At 42.8% G+C, this 19,775-nt stretch overlaps 1 protein-coding gene across 1 annotated transcript; it reads right to left on the bottom strand.

The window, feature by feature from the left end:
- LOC117259139 (phosphatidylinositol transfer protein beta isoform-like) lies at window positions 1-18,993 on the bottom strand. Its single transcript, XM_033630375.2, has 12 exons — window positions 18,833-18,993; window positions 13,591-13,621; window positions 8,205-8,353; window positions 6,314-6,405; window positions 6,068-6,075; window positions 5,807-5,881; window positions 4,124-4,207; window positions 3,884-3,961; window positions 3,676-3,786; window positions 3,196-3,318; window positions 1,126-1,195; window positions 1-1,040 (listed from the first exon to the last, which is right to left on the bottom strand). The coding sequence occupies exons 1-11, from the start codon at window positions 18,847-18,849 to the stop codon at window positions 1,148-1,150; spliced, it is 816 nt and encodes a 271-aa protein (XP_033486266.1). The 5' UTR covers window positions 18,850-18,993; the 3' UTR covers window positions 1-1,040; window positions 1,126-1,147.
- Window positions 18,994-19,775: the final 782 nt, after the last annotated feature.

Below are 19,775 nucleotides of genomic sequence, written 5' to 3'. Positions count from 1 at the left end.
CAAATACATTGTCTTTAATATACTACACAATCATACAACTCATAACATTAAAACCCAGGTTAATTCATTCAACACAGGACAAGACTCACAATGATGTCGACCTAACTCCTAAACTCAAGACAGAACTGCTCGTGTCGATCATTTTGAGTTCAGCTTCTTCTTACACATCATCATCATCATCACCAACACGCAAAACCTAAACCAAAGCTTTAATTACAAAACAGCAGCTGGCGTCTTTGTCTGAAGCTAAACCAACCACCTGACACACAGCAGGTGCAGTCGGACCAGGAGTACCGCCACTCTGGAGTTATACCACATGCCTTTCATGGAGTCTTTTCAAAGTAAACACCTCATATGTTTTTTAGGTAAATCATAAGCTGTATTTTTATTGCAATGCCCCAGCCAGCATGTTATGATGAATCAAATCACATTAAGGAAACTTTAAGGGTGGAGGAATTTAACAGTTTGACAGAACAGAGCCAAAGTACAGATTGTGGGGCGAGAAAAATTAAGAATTTTCTCAAAACCAGTTTAGTCTGTTTCATTTTGGTAAATTATTATAAAGACAGAAGGTCTGTAAGATCCTAGTGACCGGAGCTTTTATGGATACAGACAGGAGTGGAGTAAAACAAACAATAAACCACTGAGAAAATACAAAATCAGATAACGAACACAACCCAAATAACTGCAATTAAAAGGACGCCAGTAGTCAGAAACATTTCCTCAGCGAACACCCACAACCTTTCCCCTAATGTAAAACTCAAGAGGACTAAATAGGCATAAGCAAGAACAGATTCCCCAACTTGCAAACTTGTCCCTTAAAAAAAACAAACCTAAACGCTACTGTAGTTGTATTCACATGTCGTAGATAAATACACACAACTGCTTTACAATAAGGAGCTCTTATTAAGAGCAAATTTTATTAGTATCTAAGCGTGGTATTCTTGATTATGCCTATCAAGCTGCTCTCGGTCCAGCATCCAAGGAGAAGACTCTGAGCTCACTGGCTGAAGTCACATCCTCCTTCATCAGGGAGTGATCTGAAGAGGAGACAGAACAAGTTAGAGACGATAAATCCAAATTTACAAATGTTAGATCTGACCAGAACAAGTGTTTAATACTCACTGGGTTAGCCAGTCAGGTGTCATCAGTTGCCTTCAGCTCCCATGCCCCTGACTTCATCGTTCTTCCTCATCTGTGACATTAAGAGACGTGTTAGTGAGACGTGAACAGAGATGTGATGAAAAATAGCAGTGCGCACAACTCAGAAAATCTTAGACCGTATAAAAAAGGTGCACCGTGCTGGCAAAGATCAGAATACAGATAGAACACTGTAGGGTTGCAAAGATACACCGGTTTCAAGGTATACTGCGATGTAAAAGTTGATGTTTGCTTATTTACGATATTGAAAAAAAAAAATGCGACTGGACGAAGAGTCTCCCTTTGTTCTAGTTATTTTCAAAGAGGAGACTTTTTACACAAACTTCCATTAACAAAATGAATTCAAGTTTCAGTTATAGTAATAAAACATTTGTTCAACCAACAATAACCTGCCTGTTTTCATCCTTTAAGGGTCACTCTGACTGATAATAAGATAAATTCTGTAATATTGTGAAACCACGATATTTTCTGAGATAGGTTTGCAACCCTAGAACACCAGCATTCACAGTAGAGTTCACTTATTTAATATGGGCAAACACATAGACACAGACACGCAGAGAGGGTTCCTGGTTTGAACCCAGAGTTGGGGGTCCGAACCCTGAGGTGGGGGAGCCCCTCTGTGTTTGCATGTTCTCCCTGTGTCAGCGTGGGTTTCCTCCAGGTACTCCAGCTTCCTCCCACAGTCCAAAGACATGCAGGTTAATTGGTGACTCTAAATTGTCCGTAGGTGTGAATGTGAGTGTGAATGGTTGTCTGTCCCATGAGCCCTTTTTAGATAGGAATTGTGCAAATTTGCAGGAAAGCCCAATCAGTCTTTTTTCAGCATTGGCAGTATAAAAACAAAATCAGGGAGTGCAGCAAAATGCCGCCTACCTACTTTTGTTTATACAGAATCGCCTTTTTCGGGGCAATGGGGGGCGTGAGCAAGTAACAAAACATGTAGCTCAGCGTGTGACGTAAACAGTGATGTGGGAGGGAAGCAGCGGCTGGTCAGTCCTTCGGCGATTCTCTCGTAAGTCGGCCCGTCCTTCACCATCCCCGTCATCTGAGGGCACGCAATTCGTTGTCTCCCCAGTTGCTCATCTTTACAGTGTCTGTCAGGTTTGTATTTCCCTCTTGCTACTATCTGCTCGCTAATTCCTGCTATCAGCTGTTTCCTGTTTATCCACCGCCAGTGGCTCGCACATGCGGCGTCATCAACAGCTCCTCCCACAAGTCTTCGACAGCCCCTCCCATTGCGGAAGGCCGCCTCGGTCTGTTTAAACTAAAAGGGTTCCACCAATATGTCTACCCTACGAAGTGAAAAATTGGGCACCTTGGATCAACTCGCCAATCTGGCTCTGTGTGTCTAAACGCTCGCAGCTTGCCGGCAAAATGGCCCAAAATTCGCCAGAGTGTCCAGAGTGTACCCTGCCTCTCGCCCAGTGTCAGCTGGGACAGGCTCCAGTACACCTGTGACCCCCAACCAGTGGTTATGGAAATATATGAATGAATGAATGAATGAATACAAGGAACGAATTTCACTCAATGTTAGACATGTTTTGTAGTTTCAATGAATATATTCTAAACAATAGCCAAAACAATTCATTCATTTCCATAACCGTTGAGGGCAAGTGTGAAGCGTGAATACTTTCTTCGCCATCACCCACTAATTAAATGACTTTTCCAGGCCTGGAAAATGAGACTGTGAAATTCCATGACCTTACCAGATTTTCCATGACCATAGGAACTCTGTATTTTTATCATTTGCAGTCCATTTCAATACTTTGACTTCAAATAGCTTATATTTCTTTGACTTCTCGAGGCCTGCATCAAACTGCATCCTGATGAGCATATCTGTCATCAGTGCTAGAGCTGTTAGCTAAAGCTAGCGATTTCAGTGGACAACTTGCAACTGCGCATTTCCTGCGATGCCCTCAATCATATGCGAGCTCCCTAAATAGGCACTCAGTCATCAGAACACCCCTGCACTAAAGGCATCACTGCTCTGTCCTGAAACAGTGGTGCAGTGTACAGTGTACTGCGCTCAGTCACCTCATCCAGCTCCGCCTTTGTCTCCTCCTCCATGCGCCGTATGTCGTCCATCGTCAGATGGATCCATTTGTCGATCCAGCAGAACAGTTGTCTGTGGAAGTGGGTGAAGATGCGTTTCTCTATCTGCAGAGACAGGGCGGGAGTGTGAGAACGACAGCGTGAGGACACACAGTGGCAGAGGGACAGGACAGATTAAATAATAGTCACGAATACTGTGTAGCATATATATATTAGAGGTGGGGAAGAATTATAGATTCTTAGATGCATTGTGATGCAGACATGGGCGAATCACCATCGATTCAGAAATGTCAGTAATTGTAACATCTGGACAGTCTACAGCACAGACATGCTAGAGTTACTTGTAATTCATCTTCACAAAAGGCAGCAGTTGCAAGTTTTTTGTTTTAATCTAATGTCTAAATAATTACATCTGTGGAGCAAGTGTGAAGTATATTGTGAATATTTCCTCTAATTGTATACCTTCTGAATCACACCCTCCACAGTGCTCCCTATTATCTTCCACTTGAAATTAACAGAGGCGAGCTTATAGGCACACATGTGAGGACAGTCGGGGTTGTTGGCGAGTTCTTTCTGCAAACACACAGATGCACAGAGAACATGAACTCTCCAGGCCTTTGAACTCAAATCATTTGTGAGCCACAGTGAAGAGTGATAGCAGGTGTAGTACCTTCCACCCAGGTCCCAACGGCCCTCGACCTGTCTCCTTTGACTTAAAGATGGCTGGATCTTGTTCTGGGTTGTAGTCCTTAAAGAATGGGTGAAACAAGTACAATGATATTCAGTGCAGCCATGACAAATATGAAACAAGCTAATATTAGTTATATATGCTGCAGCTCAATTAACAGCCAAGGCTATTGCTGGCGTGGAGCCTTTTTTAGGATCTGCAGGGACACTGGTTTGTTCTTACCTTTGCATCTATGGAACTCCTGTCAGCAATGTCAATGTTAACTACTTCCACTGATTTCCATGTGCCTTCATCTAGTCCGTGTACCTGCAGCGAGACAAAATCAAACCATCAAGTTAGGTCAGGTGTTTGGTAGTCTCTATATACAGACTCTACATTCAGTGAATGTAGAGTCTGTAGGCAAACCCCAGAGATCTTGCCTCCGGAAGAAGAGCGGATGAGCCCTGGTTTCCGGTTGTAGGCTGTTTGTAGTCCGCGTGATATTGACCAATCACGTTTGAGCCGGCTGCAGTTGTTGCCAGGTTAAACGGTCCGTGCGGTGAACTTACGAGGCAGAACATAATTGGCGTCACTGCAAACTCTGAATCCATCGCAATGGTTCAGCATATTTACTTATAAATAAACGGAAGTCGGAAACGGAAATTCGCCTCCTCCGCCCAAATCAAACCGGAATGCCAAATTGGGGGTCTGCCCCCAGAGGCTGTATCACCATCTGCCGGAAGTCAGACACCGAATACAGCCGATGGGTTCTGAGAATGATTGTTTGGTAACAGCAGGAAACACATATCAGACTTCATGTATATATTCACATACATTGATCAATTTGACCCAGACAGACGTGATTACAAGAGGTTTCCACTGTTTTAAGTTTTGTATCCACAGCAGTAAAACAGCACAGTTATTTTAATTACCATCCCTTAACAACCAAAATGCATATTTCTCAACAGTAAGTCTGAAGCAGGATTTATACTCGTGTGTCAGCTCTATGCAGAGCCTTCGCTGTAGCCTACGCACGTGGCCTACGCCGTTGTGAGCATTTATACTTGTGCAATGGTGTCTGTGTCATTCTGCAGTTACACCTCCAAGACACTAGTCGGCGGTGGGGTTTCTGTGAAGTGCTGTAAAGATTAGTTGCTTCTAAACACATGTTAAACACACATTAAACACACATTAAACACATGTTAAACACACATTAAACATGGCTTAATAGAGACAGTTTCAAACACAAGAACTCAAATCAGCTTCACTGTAACTCGCAGCATTCACAGACAAACACTTGTCTTTATCTGGACACATTTTCCCCACAAATACAACATGCTAACGTTATTAGCACAAGCCTATGGCATTTTACATTGTATAAATTAGCCTAGCAGCTAGCGAGCTTTTCCTCTACTCATACGAAGCCAGGGACAACAGCAACATTTAACAAAGGTAACGTTACAAAATTTGGCTCCATTACAGCTCACAAGGTTCACTGACAAAACAACTGTCTTATACTAAACAAGTTTTCCAAACAAATACAACATGCTAACGTTATTAGCACAAGTCTATGGCATTTTACATTGTATAAATTAGCCTAGCAGTTAGCAGAGTTTTCCTCTGCTCATATGAAGCCAGGATAAATCACACACAGGACTTAAAATGCTATTTTTGTGGAGGCTTTATTGTCTTCAAATTAAAGTAAATCAAATTAAAGTAAATCAAAGTTTTGTTTCCACTGAGGGAAATGGTTTCAGCTTACACTGCGACGTGAAGTTACATTTCTGGGGAAGTGCACGTCAGGCTACAGCGAAGGGTACGGCGTCAGTTTAATGCAGAAGTATAAATCCCGCATAATTCTTCAGGCATGCACGACTTTACCTGTAATGGATTTTCTTAACCTACATGGAGGGTCACATGACTTACATTATTCTGGTCCCCCATATCAGGTTTGTGCCACGTCTCAATCTTAATCTCAAAGTTGTCATTCATGTACACATTCTGTAAGCATGGGAGAGATGCATGATCAGTCAAGAATCCTATCACTGTGCTCATCACTGCGCTGTCGTCCAACTCAGCTTATCTTTCATCATGTTAAGTTAAACACTGAACACAGTTTAAACTCAGCTCCTTACAGTCATAAAGAGGGTCATAGTTACAATAAAAAGTGAAAAACAAAATACTCACTGTAAGGACTGAAGAGCAGAGAAGGGGGGCGGAGATGGAAAGAGAGGAGAGGTTTTAGATAATAAACAGATTGTAAGCATCAAGCTTTTCATTGGTGAAATTCAACAACACACTGTAACTGTGCACAGTTACACACAGCTGGGGTTGGTCTGTATAATGGGACCACAAGGCACTGATGGAGGACGGGCTGCTAACCTGTATACAGTGTTTTTCATTGTCCCCAAACATGTATGAGGTGGGACTCACCAGTTTTACAGTAAGGATATGCGTTCCAGGCCTTCTCGTGAACCTCCAGAGAACCTTTTGGAGCAAGCTTGCGGATAATAGCTGGCACTTTACTGCAGAGACACAAACATGGATTGATGGGGTCACAGAAGTATACACAAACACAAAACACACATTCCTGTAGTGAATGTATTCACAGACACACATACAGAAATATAAGACACAGTAGGTACAACTTTATAGTTTTCATAGCCTCACTTTCCTGTTCATTAATTGCTTTTCCACTGTAATCCTACAATCAGGGTTCCCACACATTTTCATGGAAAAAATTTCAAAGCTTTTTCATGACTTTTCAAGGACCCAGAAAAACATGCACTTCACTTGTGTCCGCTGCACTTGCCGGCCTGGTTGCAGGACTTTTCTACACACACACATGCAGGAGAGTCTCACTTCCTGGAACAAACGCCACCACACTACGTCACATATACACATAACGTCTGAAAGCAGACATTTCCATTCACCTCAAGCATCAAATAAATTCCATCCATCCATTTTCAACCGCTTATCCACAGCCAGGTCACGGGGCAGCAGGCCGAGCAAAGTATTCCAGACGTCCCTCTCCCCAGCAACACTTTCCAGCTCCTCCTGGAGGACCCCAAGGCGTTCCCAGACCAGATGAGATATATAATCCCTCCAGTGTGTTCTGGGTCTGCCCCGGGGCCTCCTACCATTTGGATGGGCCGGGAACACCTCCAACAGGAGGCACCCAGGAGGATCCTGATCAGATGCCCAAGCCACCTCAACTGACCCCTTTCGATGCGAAGGGTAAGGAGCTTGGACATCTGTAGAGAGCTCCCTCCAGATGTTCGAGCTCCTCACTCTATCTTTAAGGCTGAGCCCAGCCACTCCACAGAGGAAACTCATTTCGATGACCTCATTTTTTCAGTCACTACCCAGAGCCCATGACCATAGGTGAGGGTTGGGATGTAGATGGACCAGTAAATCAAAAGCTTCGCCTTCTTGCTCAGCTTCCCCTTCACCAGCGCCTGCATCACTGTAGATGCTGAACCAAACTGCCAATCCATCTCACGCTCCGTTCTACCTTCACGACTCGAGTGTGAAGCGGTCAGGATGAGAGTCAGCACCTCCAAGTCTGAGGTCATGGTTCTCTGCTGGTAAAACGTGGACTGCCCCGGTTGGGGGTGAGTTACTGCCCCAACCAAAGGAGTTCAAGTATCTCAGGGTCTTCTTCATCAAATCAATCTTTTGAGTTAATTTGCCTTCATTGCACGTCCTTCAATGCGACTACTGCACATCACAGTGTCGATAATCAAACAATATATCATGCAGCCCTAAGTTGACGCATATTGAAACTACGTTATATTAACGGCTAACTGACAAATTTGCCGTTACGTACCATTACGTGGAAGGTTATCCAAAGTTTTCCAAAACTTTCATGGACTTTTACTAATTAGATGCCTTTTCAAGGCCTGGGAAATCAGATTGTGAAATTTCTTGACCGTGGGAACCCTGAAATTTTAATCGTTTTGCAAGTCCATTTCAATACCTTTACCTTAAATAGCTTACATTCATTTCACTACTGGGAGACTGCATCACACTGCGCCCCCTGAACAATGTCTTTCAGATTAGAGATTGTAAAATTCTGCAACTTTTCCAGGTTTTCCATGACCGTGGGAACCCTGTATGATGTCCTATGATGTTTGCAGTGTGACATAAGTACACTGTGCCTCCTGGTCACACAACATTTAAACCAAAAATCCCTTTGTCTCACTGGAATCACTGGCTCAGCTCGCAGAGTGATTAAACATGCCAAACTTTTCACCCTTGACCAAAAACAGGCTGTCTTGTCTTTGAGACACCAGTAACAAAACGACAGTGCTGAGCTGCCTACCTCTTCAGGTGGTAGATCTTGTGGGTGTACTGCCCCTTCTCTCCATCCTCATTCTCGTAGGGCCTGTTTTCCAACACCTCCACACCTTCTCCTCCACCCGTCTCATTCTTACTGGCCTCTGCTACTGCGTACAGCTGACCCACTTGGTACTGGAGGGACAAAAGAGGAGAGCACAGTTAACAGACACATTTATACAACAGTGAAATCAGTTGTCTCATCCTGAATGATGCTTTGGGACTGCTCAAAACAACAAATCTTTTGACATGACCTTAAAGCTGCGCTATGTTTAGGGCTGCCTCTTGACAGTCGGAGATTTGAATCGTCAGTCAAAGACCCCTCAGTCGACTGAGATTGCTTCAAGGCGAGCAGTTGGTTTTTTTTGTCATTATGCTGTGCAGTGTACTTCTAGGGGCATTTTGGTCGCCAGATTTTTCTGTGGGGTAAGCACTCTTGATTTTCACAGCACAGACAGCTGCAGACGTGATGCAGCAGCATCAGAGGAGGCGAAGCTTTCCACCATTATCTTCTCTCTTCTGCTTGAAGTGGTGAATTTACAGAGGAGAAAGTGGGATTTCAAACGATTTCTTCCTAAATAATTTCCGTGTCAGAAGTTTAATCATAGTGCCTTTTTATTTTCTAATAAAAATACAGAGGTGTTGTTACACTACTATTGTTAAAAGTCCCCAGGAAGAGATCTCAAAAAAGATCGCATGACCCACCTGAGGAAGGGAGAGTGAAACAAACACTCCTGTCTGGAGAGGAACCTTATCCTTACATAACACTAGTAGATGTCTTGGTTTATTGTTAGTAAGTTTGTTTTGCAGAGTTAAAACCACACGCACACACACACACACACACACACACACACTGAATATTTAACTACCCTGCCTCTGACAATAAACTGCTCTGCTTTAAATGGAACCTGCTGACAGCTTCTCCATCCTCACTCGTATCAATAAAGTCAACTCCAGTGTTTCTCCAAACAACTATATAACTGGCTAAATAAAAATAAATCTATATTAATAACCCCAGAGAGACACAACAGAATGGAAAGGTGAGTTTAAAGACCCCTGTTGAGAATCAGTCTGTCACAGCCTCAGTTAACCATTCATGGAAGTGGCCTCGAGTTAACCATTTTCCTGTAGGTGTCCCAGACTTCAGCATCAGAAAACAAGCAGAGTAAGCCTTTTCTTAACCTTCACCCCCCCTCACTTCCTCTTCTTCTTCCTCATCCAACCCCCCACAATTCAAACCCTTCCTGAGTCAGGCAAAAGTGCTGTGACACTGGAAACAGTGACTCACATTACTGGCCAGTCCCACACACTCCTACTTCACACACACACACACACACACACACAAAATGTTTATGAAGTAGCCCAGAGGATGTGTCAGGCAACGCTAAAACACTGAACACATTTTCATGGACAGAATTTCAGACTTTTCCATGACTTTTCAAGGACCCAAACTAACCAAGAGTCTCACTTCCCGCAACAAACACCGGCACACTACGTCACATATACAGGTAACATGTAACAGCAGAAGGCTTAGCCTTGTAAACTTGTAAACTTGGTTTACAAGTCACCAATTAACACAGAGAAGAAGTTCAGCATGTTGTTTAGAGGGCAAAACATGTCACCGTGTGGATGTCTTTCACGTTCCAGAGAAAGACAACGGGATTGCGCCAAGGATCTGATTTCCAACTGCCTGCCACCCCACCAGATCAACAAACTTTCGGCAGCTGTTAAACAGACAAACTCAGCGGTGAAGGACGTCTCCAGAGTGTTAGCACGAGCTAATTAGCAGCAGCGGCTAACAACACTGAGCCTTCAAAAGACTCGACTGTTGTTAAAATTATTGATAACCGATCATTTGTATCGTTCCCACCCGGGCTACGTGTGTGTGAGACACAGCCGCTTGTTTGTCCGAGTTGAGTGTTAATGTGTGAGGTGAACCAATAGCACATTGCTATTCTACATGGTAGCTGTAGACTAGTCTGTCGTGGAACGGTGAGACGGCACCTGTGTGTGTTTATGAAAGTGGTCATGGTTATGACTCCATGAGGAGCAGGTAATTATTGGTTATTGGTAGGAAAAACCTATGTCGGTGCATCCCTGATTACAACAATACAAAACTCCTGATGACTTTTACTAACTCTGTGACTTTTGCAGGCCTGGAAATTGAGATTGTGAAACTCCAGTGGTTTCCAGGGTTTTCCAGGTGAAGATCAGTTCCTACATTTGCCAAAATGGTAGATGACAATGCTGCAATGCATTTACTTCACAAAAGACACTGGAAACTTTTTCACACTCTATCTGTGACACAAAGATGCAGGTTGCTTTGCATTCTGGGGGAGGTTTCTGCTGATAAACCGGTTGTTATCTTTGTCTCTTCTATATGATTACTGGATGTATTGGGTGACAGTTAGTGACACATCCACTGTAGTGTATTTGGACAAAAACCTTGCAGCTGAATGACGCAGAGCCCTTTCTCTCCCCGGTGACACAGCACTTCTACAGCTAAGTAACCTGTTTTGGTATCTGTGGATGCTCAGCCTTCGCCGCTGTGAGCTGGAACTCAGGAATGCGACTTGTCGTGTAAAACCAGTGTGTCTTCTCATTGTCAAGTACAGTCAGACGTAATGCAGGCCTTTAGGAGAAGCTCGAGGGCGGGAACACAACACACGGCTGCAAACAAAAACAGGCTGAACCTGACCGAAGGTGGTCCTCAGTACTGGGCTAAACATGTCGAGGCAAAGTGCTCTGTCTGTCAAGTTTGTCAGAGAAAAAGTCAACCTGCTGGTCCACATCATGTGTTTAATGGACGAAAACAAGGTGTGGACTAAAACGAACGTTTTATAAAATGGTCACAGTCACTGGGATAAAATCTTATGCTGCTGGGGTGTGAAAGATGTAAATGAATACCAATGTCATTGAGTTGCATTAATGTAGTTGTGTCCAAAGTTCAGTCTGGCCTGCAGATCGATATTAAACAGCCCTGGGCTTGTCTGTCAGAATATACTCTCTAATTAACACGATACTGGTCCATGAGGGAGGATCAGTTTGCATTATTTTTAATTCACCTGACAATGGCAGGACTGTCGTTCAGTTTGTAGACATGCACCAAGTAGGAACTACGCCAACCGACCGTAAACAAGGAAATAATTACTTAACACCAGATATTTCAGACATGGCCTTAACAAAAGAAGTGTGAAGTTGACACTAAGGATAGCTGTTTTCAAGACTTTTGGAAATCTGAATACTTTTTCACTCCAAACCACTCAAAAACAGTTGCTTTTGTTATTTGAATGTGATTTTTTAAAATAACCCATCTCACTGATGGCAGCGCCACCAGCCGGAATCGGGCCAGTTTATTTGGCCTGATTCTGCAGCGTCATTCATGTCGAGTCTCAGCTGAGTCGAGCAACTGGGTGTAGCCCAACTCTGGTGTTCCGAGTATGGGCTGAGCATCAGCAGCCGGAAGTGGGCCATTTTATTTGGCCCAATTGTGGGGCGTCATTCACCTGGAATTTCTGATGAATCGGGCAGCCGAATGCAGGCTGACTCATTTCTTTTTGTGTGTCGAGTTTGGGCTGATGCTGGGCCAGGTCATTTTTGATTACAGCCTAGTGATGGTAGTGTCAGCAGCTGGAAGTGGGCCACTTTATTTGCCAAATTCTGGGGCGTCATTCAACCTGAGTGTCTGCTGAATCGGGCAACCAAATGCAGCCTGACTTGTTTCTTAGGGCTTGCAGAGTTTGGGCCGATGCTGGGCCAGGTCATTTTTGATAAGAGCCTAGTGATGGCAGTGTCGGCAGCTGTAGGTGGGGCACTTTTTTTGCCCAATTCTGGGGCGTCATTCATCCCAAGTCTCAGCGGAGTTGAGCAACCAGGTGTAGTGTGACATATTACTTACAGCATGCCGAGTTTGGGCCAATGCTCAGCCAGGGTGTTTTTAATAATGGCCCAGTAATGGCAGTGTCGGCAGCCAGAAGTGGGCCACTTTGCTTTGCTCATTTCTTTGCTTCACTGATCCAGAGTCTAAGCCGAATCAGGCAGCTGAATGTGGCCTAACTTATTTCTGCTGAGTGCCGAGCTCAGGCTGTTTCTGGGCCAGGTAATTCTGGCTACCTGGGATATGATGCAAGATGCAGCTGAGTCCCACTCAAAAAAGTCTGGACACCCCTGCATTAACAGGATGCAGTGTTTCTGGAGTCTGACCCACACTAGTGACTGAAGGTCAGGATATCTGGGCCTCTGCTGCTCTTTTTCAAATCTTTTTTTTTTTTTTTTGAGAACTTAATGTAAGTGCACTAAACAACACTAAACTGCAGGAGTAACCATTTAATCGATTTACTCCATCTATAAAATGTCAGCAGTCAAAAAAAGTCCATTACAAGTTATGCAACACTTTCACATATGACAGGACGTGCAGATTAATGTCACAGACTATAGAGCTCTCTCCTATTTCCTCCAGATTTGATCCAGCTCTAACAATTGTGACTGTGTTACTCAACCAACACAGGAATCCAGCTCCTGCTTCTCACTGAGAGGGATCAGAGGAAAAGCCGGTCATACATGTCATGTGGCTTAGTGAAATACTGGCTCCTGCTTTGTGTTGAGCAACGGAAAAACAACAAAGAGTACAGTGTTGTATGGAACATTTGGATTAAAATGTTGAATGAGCCAATAGCATCTGGGCAAAGAAAAAAACCCAAGGAAGTGGTTCACAAACAAGTGCAGTGAGGTTGATTAAAAACTGATGGTTCTTTAATAAAGCAGAAATCTGATGAAGGGTAAAGGGAAAGAGCCTGCTCTCTTGATAACGTGGGAACAACCAATCGTACAGTAGATTAAACACAGCTAAATAAATTCTGGACCTGATAGCTAAGTGTTTCAACTGCAAGGGCATCTAAAGGCAGCCTGAAGTGACAGTCCTGAGAGCGGCTAACACATGTCAGGGCACATAGTGTGCCGAGAGAGAGCCACTTAGTGTAGTATGTGTAAAATCCCATCAGCTCCGTCATGCCTTTTATCATGTTTACAGGCCGTGAGATCAGATGCACGATTATAACCGAATTATGTTCACATGCAGCAGCATTCCAGCGATGAGAATCTAAAGAGTATTTACTGCTACACAAAGTAAGCAGTGAAATACAAACCTACACCATAAAATGTTTAATGTTCAATTAATCACCAAGACAGTGTGCTGAAGTGCTTCAAATGTTATGTCACTGTGATTGTAATGAATGATCTGTGCAGATATTCTAGGTTATATCTGTCATTCGTATGACAGACAAGTGGACTTTAAATTGATGTTATCCATCTAAGCTCAATCTGGGACATTTATATTTCATTGACACAATAAAAGTAATAAAATGAGTCCTTACCTCCTCCACTGAAATGGGCAGGACAATTCGGCTGAAAGAGACAGAGAAAAAAACAAGACGATATTAGAGAACAACAGTAAACAATAAAACAGACAACACCACAACGACATCTCTACCGCAGACCTACAATAAGTGGATGAGGATGTGTTAGGACATTTTGGGAAATTCACTTTATTGCCGAGTCACCACTGTCATGTCTGTACAGTAAATATGTCACCATGAACCTGCTGCCAGTTAGCTTAGCATAAAGAGTGGAAAAAGGGGAAACAGGCTTGGCTTGGCCGTCCAAAGATAACAGAATCGACCTTCCTGCAACTCTAAAGCTCACTATCCATCCATCCATTTTCATCCGCTTATCTGAAGCCGGGTTGTGGGGGCAGCAGGCTGAGCAAAGCACCCCAGACGTCCCTCTCCCCAGCAACACTTTCCAGCTCCTCCTGGAGGACCCCAAGGTGTTCCCAGGCCAGATGAGATATATAATCCCTCCAGTGTGTTCTGGGTCTGCCCCGGGGCCTCCTACCAGTGGGACGTGCCCAGAACACCTCTAACAGGAGGCGCCCAGGAGGATCCTGATCAGATGTTGAACCACCTCAACTGACCTCTTTTGACGTGAAGGAGCAGCGGCTCTACTCCGAGCTCCTCACCCTATCTCTAAGGCTGAGTTTGAGTTTGAACGATGCTGCGCTTTAGCCAATCACAATGGAGGGGGCGTGGCCGAGACGTGCAGGTGTCCCCAGGAAATGTGTACCTACAGAAACAGCAAGCTCCGCGTCCATGGCGACCGCTCCACCCAAAACGCCGTCTCGTCAACGTGAAAAAAAATATTTTTTTCCAGCGGATGTCTTAGTTACAACATGATTGAGCTAACTGGAGTAGTTTCACGTCGTATCTGACAACGGGAGGCTTTTAACAGATGGCGTCCTGATGTTAGCTTTGCTGCTGCTGTTAGCTGTCCCTGTCAGCTGCAGCCACTGATGCTTTCTAGACATCGTGATTTCCCAAAACTGAATAAATACCACACATAGAAACACAAAACTGCTTTGCTAGCTTAATCATGTTGTAACTAAGATATCCGCTGGAAAAAATATTTTTTTCACGGACCATTTATTGAGTTATTGAGTTACTACAGACACCGCTAACGGAGCTAACAGCTAACGGTTAGCCCAGCTAATGATGACCATGTTATTAATTACAAAACGTGCACACAGAAATAGTAAAGTTTGTTCAATCATTGTGTTTATAGACTTTACAAACATCAGATTAGTCTACACGGTGATATAGTGACGTGAAAAATGACGTGAAAATAGCTAAACTCTGCTGGTTTTCTACCTGGAAGTATTTGTAAACAACAAGGCGATTCCCTGGGGGCACCGCCAGAAGTGAAGGGGTTGAGCGATCACAGAGGCCCCTGCACTTCCGTTAGTCTAAAAACTACGGGCAGTGCCTTCAGAGGTAAAGGAACAATACAAAAATCCTTTTTTTTTTTTTTTTTTTAAAACCGATGGATTTCCAGATTGGCTAAGCTTAGCATAAAGAGTTTGCCTGGCTGTCCAAAGATAACGTAACTGACCTTCCAGCACCTCTAAAGCGTTTTGACTATCACGTTATAACTAGTTTGCTTAACTTAGAACTTATAAAGCCTTTTTTGTCATTGTGTTATGCAGAGTTCAACAAAATTTGGAGTACGACTACGGATTGGTGCAGAAGAGATAAAAAGAGAAAGAGGACACATTGCGTATCATATATTAGAGGCAGCTATAAAGTGCCAGAATCAGCAAATTGTCCACAGCAGTTATTGCACAATTACCGGTAGTTACTGCCATGTAGAAATAAAATACAGTGAGGGTGTTGTTGTGTGAGAGTGCATCACGACTAACCTTGTACAAATCATAATATGTATTATCTATGTATAAAAAGGAAATTTCCCTGCTTCATGGGGCACTGCATGGCCGACAGTTTCTTGACCTTTGGACAGTTGTTTGAGATTCTCACTCTATGGTAACTGCCTCAGAAAATAACACGGTTTTACGGTATCATTATTATTATTGTGATTTTAAATATGTTAGGATATGCTGAGTATTGCCATAAAATACACTGCAATTTATCACCTTTTTCCAAGTGTAAAATTTGTCCCCAATGGAAAACTTTGTGGACATCTGTTTTATCTAATAAGACTTCAATCTAATAGACTGAAAAAGCAATTGATGATATTTTTCTAGTAGGCTAGTTAAAGTTTCATTTGTATTTGTAATATTAAACCCAACTACGCTAACCTGCCGCTGGCTGCTCCTAACGGTTCATATTTTCCAAACAGTCAGTGGTCTCGATCTTCTCATCAAATTCTTGGCAAGAAAGAGAATAAGTGTGTGTATCAAACTACTGCTTTAATCCACAGGAACCTCTGAAGTGATGCCACTGAGTCATTTACAGACACAACAACATAGCGATGGCTGGTATTGTTTGCACTTTGAGTCTGTGTATGTGTCATCATGACAAAGTGTGGTCCTGGTGACACCTACTGAGCCTATCCCAGCTGACATTAAAGGCGAGGTTCAGCCTGGACAGGTCACCAGACTATCACAGGGCTGACACATAGAGACAGACAACCATTCACACTCACATTCACACCTACGGACAATTTAGAGTCACCAATTAACCTGCATGTCTTTGGACTGTGGGAGGAAGCTGGAGCACCTGGAGGAAACCCACGCTGACATGGGGAGAACATGTAAACTCTACACGTAGGGCTCCCCCACCCTTGTAACCTTGTAGTGAGGCGACAATGCTAACCACTGCACCACTGTGCCGCCAATTAAACTTTACAGGTGTGTAGCTGAGGTCACAATGAAGACTGAGTTTGATAATGGGTGTGGTTCGAGCATCAGTGCCAGAGGTAGGGAGGTAGGAATTAAAGAAGGGACCATTACGCCCCCCGCCCACATTTGAGTCACAGATCGCAGTATTGTGGCTGGAGTGATCCCACTGCATTATTAAAGATGCATTTAAGAGTTACTGTAATTCCATGAAGTTAAGAGAATCACAAGAGACAGATTGAGAAGAAAAATGGTCAAAATCAAAATCAGCAGACACCAAGATATCTCTACTTCAGCAAGGCTCAAGCTGGATCCTACACTTCCCATAATGCAACTCAATGGTGTCTTTCTTTAGACCCTCCCTGCTTTCTAAATAGCACCTTTATAAAGCTCACTCCAGAGCTGCAGAGGACAGAGTATAGCTGTTTTCACAGGCTGTGTCGGTGGACTCCTCATGATGACTGAACTGAACGTCATATGTAACATCAGAGGAGAGCTCCTTCAACCAATCAGCGCCTTAATTTTGTGGGTGTGGGTTTTTAAATTTGATTTTTAGTGTCTATACGCAGGGAGTTTGGCAAACCATTTAAGTATATGGAATCTTTTGAAGGACTTAAAGTTGCACTCATTGGTTCCTCTCGGCTGTTTCAAAGCACTGTTGCCAGATTTTTGCCGGTGTGTTTTAGCAGCTCTTTATAATCATGTGTAGCTGCCCGTGTTTTTATGGTCAACTTATGGCATATATTAACATACTCTTTGGCTTCTCTTTGTAGTGATCTCATTCTGTGTTTTATATCACTTGTTTTAGAGCTGCATGTTTTTTATTTTGTACTTTTGTTCTATGTCGTCGGTCCGTAACTTGTGTTGCTGCCTGACACTCTTGAAGAAGAAAATTTTAATCTCAAGAGGTTTTTCTGGTTGAGAAATCTGACGAACTGAAGTAAGAACATGAACCAGTGGTCAGTCAGCTGAAGTATAGACAATTTCAACATGTCTGTTCAGCAACTGCTTCATGAAACCACTGTTGTCTCTCAGATGCAGCCATGAAAACAGCAAAGATCACAACACACGTCTCTTCTCAGTGAGGCTCTGGCTTTTTCACACCTGGCACAATAACAACGCCACCAGCAGGATTTTACTCAGCACACTGCCTCAGAGAGTGTATCTGGACTGATTGATTCATAGTTAAATACTATAATCAGCCCTGGGAAGTAGCATGACAGTTAGTTCTGTGGTGTTGTCCCATTATCACAGGAACATAGATAACAGGAAGAGGAAATTATAAATCTGCAATCAAGACCGCGGCAGAGAGAGAACTAATAAACCTGGAACTTTTGGTGGAAACGCTGGATGTGTGTGTTCTTTGTGTGTATCCTCCTCTGGTGAGCCTTGATACAATAGCCAATTAATCGGCACCTGTTGCCAGTCTAGCAAGGCCTGAATATTTCATTAGAACAGATCAGAGTGAAAGAGGAGCCTCCCAGGTTTGAACTTGATGGCTGGGGTGATATAAAAAACACATCTAGGTTTGCCTGCACCGTTTACAAATGCCAGCCATGGTCCATTTATCATATTTTATAAGCACTATTTTCCCTCTTGAGCATAATAGTTTAACATGGCTAACCTTTAATGTACTTTGCACCATGGTCAGATGACAGACAGCTACTGGATGGTGTTCCAGCACTGGTGAACATATGATATCACTGTCATAAAAGTGCCTGACTAAAGACTTGCAAGAATGTAGAAATAAAAAGCTCATTAATGCAAATAAAGCCCTTTGAGGCAAATATGTGATTTGTGATATTTGGCTATGTAAATAAAACCTACTTTACCTCATAAGCCCCCGATATTTGCCAAGCTGGGGAAAAAAAACGAACCCCGCCCGAGAAATTGCAATTTAAAGATGCTATTCCTTATAAATCCACAAACACGCATTATGAGATATTAATTTATAACGTGCCTTATCAATTGACATTGACATATAATTCGGCGTTATTAAATACCTCAAATAATACGTTAATCAATGGAAATTAAACTCTGAAAGTTGTTTGGCCGCACCTCTCGCGACCCTCTTCCTACCAAATTACAGTGTAGGCTAACGTTAGAAAGTTAGTTAACTTCGGTCGGTAGCGAGCACTATAAACCGTTTAAAGTTAAACAACAACGCTGTTTCAAATATACAACGATAGCTCAACATATTTATGCCGACATTACCTCCAGTCCCCAAATATTGTGTCTAACGCGTGCGCACTTTTGCTAACAACCGACTGAAGTTAAAACATCCAGAGGTTTCTATGGAGTTCCGTAGTGTCCACAGTGAGTTCACACAGCCAGGCTGAGGTGCTGAGCCGCCGGGAGGCCACCATACATACAAACACAAACACTTTACCAACACACACACACATACTTTGACAAAGTTAGATACTCACAACTCTTTAATCAGCATGGTGACTGTGTGTCCGTCTCAACAGCAGCTCCTGGAAATCCTCCTTAGACCTGAGAGGAGCCGCTCATTCACCGACTGACGGGTTTTATTCCGGGGTTTCTTCCTGGAAGATGCCGTGTGTGTGTGTGTGTGTGTGTGTGTGTGTGTGGAGGGGCGCGGCATCCACAGAGGAGGAGACACCCACCTTTAGTTTCAGGTAACGATGTGACGTTCAGGTGCAGCTGGTAAAGACCACGATCAGGTCTCACCGGTGTGAATCATGACTTGAGGTGTGTGACAGTGATCCTGCTTTTAAACACAGGGCCACAGATGTCACTGCTGCCTCTGCAACTGTTATTTGATACTGATAATAATCATGTGGTGATATGAAGACTAACAGGTGGCAGTTTGAGTCAAGACATTAACATTTCTCCCACACAATCACGTGACTTGTTATTTGCAGAGTGGACTTCACCACATTTTATCGCTCACGAGACACAAAGATCCAGATCCATCCTAAAATATTATTATATATGACATCAAACTGAGATTACACGGTCTCCACATTTTATTTACCAGTGAGTTAAACTTTAATGCATAAATTCTGACAGCCTCAGTCAAGATTTTAATTGTTATTATTATTAAAATAATAAACAAAAAAATACAAATTATATTATAATCTAATCATAATTATTAACAGTTAGTATGAATTATTAATTCATACAATAATTATATAATTTTTGTTAATAATATAATAATAATGATGATAATTTTATGTCAGTATCTTATATATTACCATAAATAATAGTATTATCAACATATTTTACATATTATTAATACTGTTATTATAAATTATTATCATTATAAATTACTATTATTATTATTATTATTATTATTATTATTAATTCTCAATTGAGAAATACTTAAATTAAAATGATTTATCATGA

The sequence above is a fragment of the Epinephelus lanceolatus genome, chromosome 4, assembly GCF_041903045.1.
Source record: "Epinephelus lanceolatus isolate andai-2023 chromosome 4, ASM4190304v1, whole genome shotgun sequence".
In the NCBI taxonomy this organism is placed as follows: Eukaryota; Metazoa; Chordata; class Actinopteri; order Perciformes; family Serranidae; genus Epinephelus; species Epinephelus lanceolatus.
The sequence above is the reverse complement of the archived record's forward strand: the minus strand, read 5'-3'. Positions and strand labels throughout refer to the sequence as shown.

Excerpts from the sequence above, each read along its gene's own strand:
- LOC117259139 (XM_033630375.2), bottom strand. Across the intron at positions 4,208-5,806 it reads ATATGGGGGACCAGAATAAT|GTACACGGACTAGATGAAGG; the intron begins GTAAGTCATGTG and ends GTCTCGCTGCAG. Across the intron at positions 1,196-3,195 it reads CAAAGGCGGAGCTGGATGAG|ATGAGGAAGAACGATGAAGT; the intron begins GTGACTGAGCGC and ends TTAATGTCACAG.